The sequence below is a fragment of the Pteropus medius genome, unplaced genomic scaffold, assembly GCF_902729225.1.
Source record: "Pteropus medius unplaced genomic scaffold, Ma_sr-lr_union100, whole genome shotgun sequence".
Lineage (NCBI taxonomy): Eukaryota > Metazoa > Chordata > Mammalia > Chiroptera > Pteropodidae > Pteropus > Pteropus medius.
The window spans coordinates 28,667,366-28,677,731 of record NW_024340849.1 but is presented as its reverse complement, the minus strand read 5'-3'; the positions used below and the strand labels follow the sequence as shown (position 1 = coordinate 28,677,731).

The window sequence follows — 10,366 nt, the reverse complement described above, 5'->3', positions numbered from 1 at the left end:
CCAGGGAAGACACTCTAGCCTTGAAAATATGTTTAGGGTCATTTGGGCAGGGGATTCTGTGGTCTCAGGTGTCTGGAAAACGATCTAGAGAGAGTAGCTTGGGTCCCAGGTGGGTATGAACTCTCGGTCCTATGAACTCCTTGCCCTTTAGGGAGGGGTGGGCAGAATGAAGCTCTCTAAAGGCAGGGCCCCTCTTGCTCTGGCTATGGGTAGTACTGGTAAGAACTTTTCTGGATAAAGTAAACTACCTCAGTGAGAGGACCTACAGATACTCAAAGAGAAAGCCATTTGCCCACTGGCTTGATCTACAGTGAAGCCCACCAGGCAATGTGCCAATCAGTTTTTAATATAAATGAACAGCTGAGGACCACAAAAATTGGAAGATAATCTCTATTAATAAAAGAAAAAAAACTGAAAGAGAAGAAAAAACTCCTCAAAGAACACAGAAACAGTGCAATGAAATGAAAACTTTAAAGGGTAATTAATAATATCAGGGAAATCCTGGAGACAAGAATAAGATATTTCTTAAAACTTAGAGAACAATAAAGAGTTCTTGAAAATTAAAAACCTGAATGCCAAAATTAAAAATTCAGTAAAAGAGAAGGAACATATAGTTGTAGAAATCTCTCAGAAAGTATAACAACATAGTCAAAGAGATTAACAGAGTGGAAAAGTTAATTAGAGGATCTGTTTAGTGGTCCAACATATAAAGAATAGGAGTTCTAGAAAGAGCAAGCTGAGAAAACTGTGGAGAGCAATATCGAAGACATGATACGAGCACATTCCCACAAGTCAAAGAACAAAATCTCTAAGTCAAAAATACCAATGGAATGTCAACATGATGAATGAAAAGAACTCACAACCAGGGCACCTCATCATGAAATTTCAGTAAATTGCAAATAACTAGAAGGTTCCAAATTTTCCAGGGAGAGGGAAAAGAAAAGGCTACATATACAAAGTAAATAATCACCATACCGTAGATCTTAATGATGACAATGAAGCAATGCCTCAAAATTATGAGTGAAAATCATTTTCAATCTAGAATTGTATATCATGTGTGTTAGATGGTTGCAAAGATGACTGCAATAGTTACTCATATCTGGGCACTGATACCTCTCCCATCAGGAAGTAGAATTTATTCCCCTGCTCCTTGATTCTAGGCTGGCCTTGACTTACTTTGACTAAAACAAAAGTGGCAAAAGTGCCACAGCATCAACTTTGAGCCTGAGGCTCAAGAGACCCTGCAGCTTTTGCTTTTGAACTCTTCGAAAGCTACTTGAAAACTGCCAATGGATGAGAAGCTACGTGGAGGAGGGATGAGCCAACCCAACTGAAGCCCCCCAGACCAACCAGCATACATTACTAGTCATGGACAGAGGCTATTTTAGTCTAACCAGCCCTAATCAAGCTTGCAGATGACTGTAACTATAGGAGTGACCTCAGCTGAGCCCAGCCCAAATTGCTGACTCACAGAATTGAAAGCAAATAAATAGTTGTTGTTTGAAGCTCCTGCATTTTGGGATGGTTTCTTATGCAAAGAAGACTAAATAAAACAGGAATTGGTACCAAGAAGTGGAGTGCTGCCATAACAAACAGCTAAAATGCGAGGTATTGGTTTTGGAACTGGGCAGGGAACAGATGCTGGAAAGGTGGGGAGGAAACCGCTATTTGAATCTGCGTGTAGATGAGGCCTGTCAAGGGTAGCTCCTTGGATACCACTCCTCTGATCCAGAGACTTAAATAGACAAATTTTATGCCCCTTCAACTCTAGTATATAATGGTGAAACTAATGTCAATGGACACTCTCATTCAAAAATAGAGAGACTGGGACACATACAAAGTCACTGGTCTACAGCAATTCTGAACTCCAGCCAGGTACACATTGCCAGTTCCTACTGTTCCTGCAAAGTTGGGCCATTTCTGCTCCCTGTGATGGTTTTCAAATTTAACGTTCTTCATGCCTTTTAGCTCGATCCTCTGATAGATCTTTCCTTTACCAAAAAAAACCCCAATGGCTCCATGTTTATATCTGAGTAGCTTTCTTAGCCAGCTTCTTACCTATTTTGGGTTGGAGTTCCAGAGGTCTCTTTTTATTCTGAAATATCTCAGTTCTTTTAATCTAAGCTCACTGTGATTCCATCAATACAATGATCTTAAACACTTTGTGGATTTTCTAAGAATCCAGTTGAGGTTTACTCCATGTTCCAAATGATACACCTATAATTCTTTTTTCATTTGGGTTAGTCAGGCTGCTATGGAGCAACATCCTTAAGATTCTTAGAAGTTCTTTTGCCTAAATGAGAGGATCTACTAGGAACTCGCTACATTAAATATCTATGAGACCTTATATCTATAGCCACGTTTAAAAATTGATCTTTATTGAGGTCACAAAGCTGGACAGACTGAGGATGAGAGATTGTTTTATTTTATAACCCAGCAAGTCTTAGGCCTCTATATTTCCTCCAAATTCTGCTTCCAAACAGAATCCCTTATTACATGCATCTAGAAGCACCTAACAGTTATTTTCAACATACTGTCTAGAGATCTCTTTAGCCAAGTCCACAAGTTCTTTAGATACATTTTTTATCTTCCAAATTACTGCAGGCAATTATTTTTCCAATTGTTTCATTGCTACATAACACAGGTCACCATATTCCCAGTCTTCGGTAATAATTTTCTTACCGCTTTTCCTGGGCTGGACTTAGCTTACTCACATGTTAGTCTCTGGTCACCATTCCAAGAGTGTGAGAGCAGATGCTGTAAGGCTTCTTGAGGCTTAGTTTCAGAAGTCACACGATGCTACTTTCATATTCTATTTGTCAAAACCAGTCACAAAGCCACCCCCTTTCAAGGAGTAGGGAAATAGACTCCACTTTTTGATGGCAGAAGTGGCTAAGTTGTATTACAAAATGGTGGGAATAAAAGGGGTGGGAAGAACTACTGTGACCATTTTACCAACAAAACTACCACACCAAAACAAGTGTGAGGATAGAATATAAAGATACTTTCAGACATAAGAGTTCTCAAAAACTTATCTTTTCTCAAGAAGCTACTGGGGTGTGTATTTACAAAAACTGAGAATGTAAACCAAAAAAGATTAAGTCAAGTAATCTAGGAACCAGGGACTCCCGCACAAGAGAGAAACTGAGGAAATGTCCAGGAGTAAAGGGCTGAGTGAGCCACATTCCAAACGGGAGCAGGAGGATGGAAGACTCTCAGAGGAATGTCCATGAGAAGGATGTCTTAGGGGGAAGTATAGCACTGACAACTTATTCAACAGTATCGAAAGAGGCAGGATATGAGATCTAACCAGCTGTTCAAGAAAAAAAAAGAAGCAATAGAAAAAAGTTGAGGCAAATATTAACTTTAGGAAAAACAAAAAGTTGTATAAGAAAGGCCATGTAATCATATGCAATACTTGGCACAAAAGTGAACAATGTTAACATAATAATCATTAAAAAAAAAAATCACTGAATAAGAATTTAACTAAAATTGTGATCAAACTATATTGGAAAGATGGGGAAAGGGAAGTGGTCTGTAATAAAGTTAAAATCCTCATGCAGCTTCGTAAAAAGTCGTTGTACTGTCTAAAACTCATAGGGGAAAGTATAACGGTGCATTTATATTATTTAGCGATGAACGCCTCTGGGAAGCAGGGTGGGGGTTGTAAAATGGGGGGCTGATTTTTCTGGTTATCGTTTTTTTATTACTCTTGACCTTTTAAACTAAGAGAAAGTATTCATTACTAAAAAAGAATGATTTCAAAAAATAGGTTGAGAAAAAATAAATTCGCTGTTAGAGGAAAAAATTATTGCTAAGAGCAGCTTCAAGGGAGTTGGCAAGCCAAAAATCCTGAAAAGAATTAAGAATAACCTATATGATTAAAAATTTTAAAGGTTTCATTTTTAGTTGCCAGTCACTATTTGAAGTTTTAATACTACAAATGAGTAGGGCAGATCCCAATCTTGGAAGTCTTACAGTTTAGTAGGGTAGGCATATAGGTAATCATATATTTACAATGAAACATGAAAAGGGTCATGTAGAAAATAATTTGAGACCACAGGAGGAAGGGAGACAACTCTTATTTTAGATAGAGTTTTAGATGGCTTTCTAGAAGAGCTGACCTTAGAAACGAATGTTGTAGGATAAGTGGGTTTAGCTGGCCAACTAAATAGGGAAGAGGATTCCAGGTTGAGAAGCTCACCATGAAAAATCTCAGCATGTCTGCAAAAAGGCAATAAGTTCAGGGTGGCTTGAAACAGGATGTGAAGTGGGGAATGACCAGAGATGAACCTGGAGTGGTAGATTGAAACAGATCTTAGAGAGTCTTATGAGTCATGAAAAAAAGGGTTGGCATATCAGGATTTTACCCTAAGGTGTGACACATCAAATGCATATCGTAGAACAATCACTGGCTCTGGGGAAGCCAGTAGAAGATTAAATGCAAGATGCAACACTAGGGAAGGGAGACTCATTAGAAGAGTAGCACAGAACGTAAGGGCTAAGCAGGAGGAAAGAGTTGAGAAATATTTCAGAGGCTGATTCAGTGATAGGCCTTAGTGACCAAATGCAAGATATAGGATTTACAGATGACTCTGATGTTTATGCATTCATCAGACATTTATTGTGTGCCTTTCCTGTGCTTGGTACTCTACCAGGCATTGGGCGGTGGGGTATAGAGTTGAATACAGCAGGGTTCCTGCCCTAGAGGATCTTTCAGTTTAGAGGAAACACAGAGAATAAATTAACAGTAACTGTAGCTGTGATGCTCTATCCTCAAGAGAACAGAGCCCAGAGGGACTTGAGAAGAAGCTGTCAAAGAGGGAGAAGGTGAACCCAGAGTGGGTAGAACTACTGAAGCTGAGAGGAAGAGAGTTTAGGAAAGGAGTGGTCCATGGTGACAGACGCTATCAAGAAAGCAGGTAGCAAGCCTGAGTTGTTCCGCAGGTGAGGCAATTAGGATGGCATTGATGATCTCAAAACAGCATGGAGGGTTGCCCACCAGGTGTTATGGGGTGTGGAGCAAAGAGGTGGTGAGGATGCTGAGAAATGAATACAGCTCTATTTAGAGTTGTGCTCAGGAAGCGAAGCTGGTCAGGAAGTGGAGAAGACGCAAGCCAGTGAGAGGCAGTCTTCATAAAGATGTAGCTTTTAAGATGGGAAACACCTGAGTATTTATCCTCATCAAAGGACCAGCTATATAACTTGTAGAGCCAGTGAACAATGAAAATTTGGGGCCTCTGTTAAATTATTAAGAATTTTAAGACAGTAACAGCAGAGCATGAAACCAGTGTGGGGCTCTTCTAAGTGCAGGGCCCTGTGTAACTGCACAGGTTGCATGCCTGGAAGCCAGTTCTGATCTTCAAGGGAAGAGCCCAGGGAGGAAGGGAAAGGGGGCTGGATCAGTGACAGAACCTGGTTTCAAAGCAATTGGGAAGGAAGGACTCAGTGTCCAGATGGAGGCAGAGCAAGAGGAAAAATAGGGCTTTGGTCGTCTCTTGAGATAGGGAAGATGGAGGCTGGAGATGGATGATGTAGAGAAAGGGGTGCTGGAAGGGAAAAACATACTGGAGAGATGATTCTTTTTATTGAATAATCTGTAGGTAGAGGAAAGTGGCAAAAGTTTGCACAGTGTATGGGGAATGGGGGGCCCTACTAAGCAGTGCTGAGGAGCCTTGGGGAGAATGGGACATTGAGAGTGGCCCCATTGCCAGCAGACACTTGGTAGACAGGGTAGGAGCGAGCTAGAAGCCTGCAGGACAGATGAAACTGAGGGAGTGCAGGAGGCTCCTGAGATGATGGGCTGCAATTCATGTTGAGACAGCAATGAGAAATGGGGTATTTAGAAAGAATAAAGGGCTCACTCAGTGAGGAGGGAGTTGGCCATGAGAGTGGGAGGGTAGGAGACCCCATCAAAGGAGTAGACTTTGCAGGTTTAGTGTTCTGGCCATGTGCTGATGGGGAAATTGATATTGGGCCTGTGTAGAGGACTCATTCGAAGAGTTAAATAGAGGAAGTAAGGAGAGATAGAAGTTCTGCTGGAATGCGCAGAAGCGTTATGGATAATTATTTTAAGTCCCGGCTTAAGTGTGCATGTGTGGCGAAGAGTCCATGGAGGGGGAAGGTTAAAAGGGTGGGTGAAGGGGCTAAGTATGGGATAGAGTTTCTTTCCGCTTGAAACCAGAAGAAAAGGAGAGAGACACGTTGTCGAGCTGTCTTTGTGAAGACTTGGGTGTTAAGAGTGATTGGGTATTTTCTGTGTGACCTATAGGAGCGACGATGAACCGCGAACTTTGCCATAGTCAGAAATGTGGAGAACTGTGAATTCTTACTGGAAACGAAGGGGGTCGCCCGTGAGCAGCGAGAAGAGCAGTGGGAGGCAGAGAAAAGTCTCGCTGCTCCCGCATGGCGGAGGCGGGAAGGCTGCAAATCTGCCCTCCAAGTTACAGCGTGTCCCTAGCTCTCCGCCGCCCCTCTGCGATTCAGCGACCGCGTGCGAAGCTGCCCCAGCGGCCCACACGGTTCAGTTAGGGCTTTCGGAGGCCTAACTGGTCCAGAGGCCGCGGTGATGCAGAGGGTCAAGGAGCATCCTCCAGGCGGCCCGAGGTGTCAGGCCTGGCGCTGGGCTCCCGGAGCAGCGCCTGGGCTTATCTCATAAGAAGAGCTGCCTAGGTTCCCCCCTGCATCCTCTTCCTTCTTCGCTTCCTTTTCCCCAAGGGAAACCTTGCCTAGGCTCCAGGTGCGGCCAATACCTCCCTTGCTGCCTGGGGCTGGCTCCTTCACCTCCCGGTGCCTAGCTGAGGTTTTCCAAATCCCGGCAGTAGGAGCCCACCACCTCTGCCTTCGTCTGGAAAGGGTTAAGCCCTCTCCCAGATGGGAAGACGCCAAAGGGCAGCCATGTACCCCGCACCCCCCACCCTGGTTTCCGGAGCTCCGAGCTGTGTAGCGCGGCCGAGGCTCCCGGAGCGGCGGGGCGCAAGTGCAGCTGGCGGCCCAAGTGGCGTCCGAGAGCCAGAGTCAGCCCGCCGGACCCTGGTCCCCGACCCGCTGCCACCGCCAGCGGACCTGGCGCAGGACTGTGGATGCCGCCCGAGCCATTCTCCCCTTCCCATTCCCGGCGGTGAGTCAGGTGGGTCCCGGTAGCCTGGCCGGGAGCAAGGGGGACGGAGAAGGGGAGGAGCCGGAGCAGAAGAGGACCGAGGGGGCCCGCCAGCCCCGGCCCCGCCTCCGCCCCGCCCCCGGCGGCCGTAGCCCGGGCTGCAACCCGGCGCGCCGGAGCCTGTGAGCCCGCGAGTCAGAGAGCGGCGGCCGCGGCCTCCCCTGCGCGCAGTGACCCCGGCGCCCCAGCCCGCGGCCCTGCCAATCCCGGGGCCCGCGCCCCCAGGGGCAGGGATGCATCATGGCCACGCTGGCTTGCAGGGTGCAGTTCTTGGACGACACAGACCCTTTCAACAGCACCAACTTCCCCGAGCCCAGCCGGCCGCCGCTGTTCACGTTCCGCGAGGACCTCGCTCTCGGCACCCAGCTGGCCGGGGTCCACCGGCTGCTGCGGGCGCCACACAAGGTACGGACGGCGAGGCGGGCTAGGGCCCTTGGATGCAGCCCCTGTCGTGGGGCGAGCTCGGGTAGGGGCGCAGCGGGCCGGCTGGGCGGGGGGCGGTCCCCTGCGACAAGCTCCCAAGGGCAGACCTCCCTCCCCGGTTAGGCAGAGAAACCCCAGGCACCCGGCGGCTGGCGCGGGATCTCTCCGGCGGGCGAGGAGGACAACCCCACGCTCCGTCCCAGAGCTGGGGGCGGGCGGGACTGAGCAGGTGCCGCGCCGGCCGGAGGATGGAGAAGGTTCCCGAGCACCGCGCCGTTAGCTCCGCGGGGTGGGCGGGGTGGGGCCCGGACGCCAGCAGTCGGCCCTGGCAGCCGGGCGGGTGCCGAAGCAAGCGCGGAAAGAACGGGGTCCTGGGGCACTCAGGTCCCTCGGGGGACTCAGAGTCCTGAGCGACGCCCTGGACAAAACCTCTCAGGCCTCTGGGGCAGCTGCTGGGGGCCCCGCGACACTCGCGACAAAGCACGCTTCCTCGGGGCACCTCCTCCTCCTCCTCCCCCAGGGGGCACCGCCTAGTACGCTGACCGCGCACTGTGATAGCACTCGGAGTAGCCCTTTTTTCTTAGGAGAAGCAGGTGGCCTTGGGAACCTTGGAGGAGCAGTCTCTGTGGGAGGAGGGGCGGGGGCCCAGAGGGGCGGTGCGCGCACAAAGCCTGAGCCTTGAAGCCCGAAATGAGTGTCCCCTGGGAAGAATGGCTTCTCAGTCCACCCGATAGAGTTTTCTTTTTAACCCTTTGCAGGAGGACAGTCATCTTGCAAAGTGTATTGCAAAAAGCTGGGCATTGAAAGCTCACTAGTCACCCAGGAGAATCCTTCTTCCCACTTAGATTGACTGAAGCTCTGGTACATTTTTTTCTTAGGGTCCATATCAAAGCCGCCGCTGATTTATTCTTCGAGGGTCAGCACTGATAAATATTTGGAAGCGACAACCCTTGATGCCAAAAAGAACAAAATTGATTAAAAAAATTCTTTAGTTGTGTGCATTATGTTCACGTGCCTTGGCAGTAGGGAGGCGGAGGCGTTGTGTGTGGAAACCCGTGAACTTGGGCAGTGGTGTTTTTCTCCGTCTATTAGTAGTGTACCAGTGCTTTCCCTTACTACTTAATTAGTAACCTGTTTTCAGGAATGAGGAATGGGGCGGTTCTAACTCATTCTCTCCTTGCTGGTGCAGCATGGATACAGTTGCTATTCCTGGAAACCTCTCTGGCCACAAAGGCAGATTGGATGGGGAGATAGAGGGACAGAATGATGTATTGTGGATTCATCTTATCAGAAGCACTTTTGTGAGATATTTGGTTCTTCTCAATCAGTGGATTCAGCTAAAAGTTTTTCGAAGAGCTTCTTCAGCATCATATTCCATTCATTATGCTCTCTGATTACAGTGATCTTTTGTTGAAACCGCAGGAGACATAATTGTGGCCCTATGACCTTGAAGTGGTTTCCTTGTATTTCAAACCCTATATAAGTGGTTGACCTTTCAAGCTGGAAGCTGAAATACATTATTTATGTTTTCATGGAATAGCCATAGTCTTGACCTAGTGTTCCTGGTCTAGTAGGAGGAAATCCCAGTGCTCTGGCATCATCCCCCTCTCCCCCCGCCACACATACAAACACTGGAAGCCACAGCACAGCAGTTGCACTGGCTCACAGAACTTTCTGAGGTGTCCCTGTGGAATAAACAGAACCAGAAGATATCCCACAGAGACCCTTGATCCCTCATACCCCTCGTTTTGAGGGCCAGCCAGGCTTGGTCTCAGAGTCTTTTGCCCAAACACTCCTACAATGTATTCTGATGTTGGCAGTTGTTTTTTTACATCTAGAGCTGAGTGGCTAATTCTGTTAGCCAGGATTCCTTCCGTAAATCAAAATTCAAGACATTTATGTGCCTAGGTGCACTTTCATCTTTTAAAATGATGGTTAATTTCCAATAGGGACTCTTAAAATTGGATGATCCACCTGTGATAGAAAAAGCTAACACATTTCGAGCACTTAGCATGTAGGTGTGTGCTCTTCCAGTAATATTGAGGCATGATCTCATTTAGTACCGCACATGTCTGTAAAGTGGAGACTTTTACTATCCCTATTTTACAGATGAGGAAACTGAGGCGGAGAGTAATTAAGAAACCTAATTTTTCTGCTAGAAGTGGGAAGCTGAGATTCAAACTAGGCCTGTGAGACTTGAGACCCTAGTGCTATTCTGCTCCCTGGACTAGCTGGGTGGCTGTGGGCAGACGCCACACCATCTGGGGCTTCTGTTCCATTAACTTGGAGAATTCACCACATCACCCTCCTGTGCTGAGTACTTTTTGGCCTGAGGCAGGTGAATGTTACAAGAATGAGTAAGAGCCTTGAGGCAGAATTCCTGGCCTGGTGAGTTCACATTGAGAGGTGGGAACAGTTGCCAAGCCTGCTGTGAATTAGCTAACAATGAAGGAGTGGGCAAGCTGTCACCATCACCCCAGGCTCCTTCCGTGGGTAAAGCTTCCCAGGGCTGCAGGGTAAGCTTCTCTCAGGTCCTATTGAGCCCAGCCTGGCAAGAGGAAGTGTTCTGGTGAAAGGGGCATTCTGGGTGGTGTAAAGAGGAGAAGCATGACTGTGGAAGATGCAGACACTCCTGGTGTTCTTAGCCATCCCGCTCATTCAAGATCCTTAGGAGTAAACTTTTGCTTGAAGTAGATAGCACATACAGAAAAGTGTGCAGGGCATAAGTGAGCAGCTGGATGAATTTTCAGTAAGTGAACACACTTCTGTAACCAGCTCCTGGAA

At 47.2% G+C, this 10,366-nt stretch overlaps 1 protein-coding gene across 5 annotated transcripts in view; it reads left to right on the top strand.

Annotated features, from left to right (window-relative positions):
• Window positions 1-7,255: 7,255 nt before the first annotated feature.
• The window catches only part of FHOD3 (formin homology 2 domain containing 3), a 422,036-nt gene continuing 418,925 nt past the window's right edge, over window positions 7,256-10,366 (top strand). For 2 of the 5 annotated variants that reach the window (XM_039842750.1, XM_039842871.1), the window contains exon 1: window positions 7,256-7,564. In XM_039842750.1, the coding sequence (XP_039698684.1) occupies window positions 7,400-7,564 (165 nt within the window). In that variant the 5' untranslated portion in view covers window positions 7,256-7,399. The remainder of the gene's footprint in view (window positions 7,565-10,366) is intronic. The other 3 variants (XM_039842822.1, XM_039842795.1, XM_039842880.1) reach the window with 2 other exon arrangements.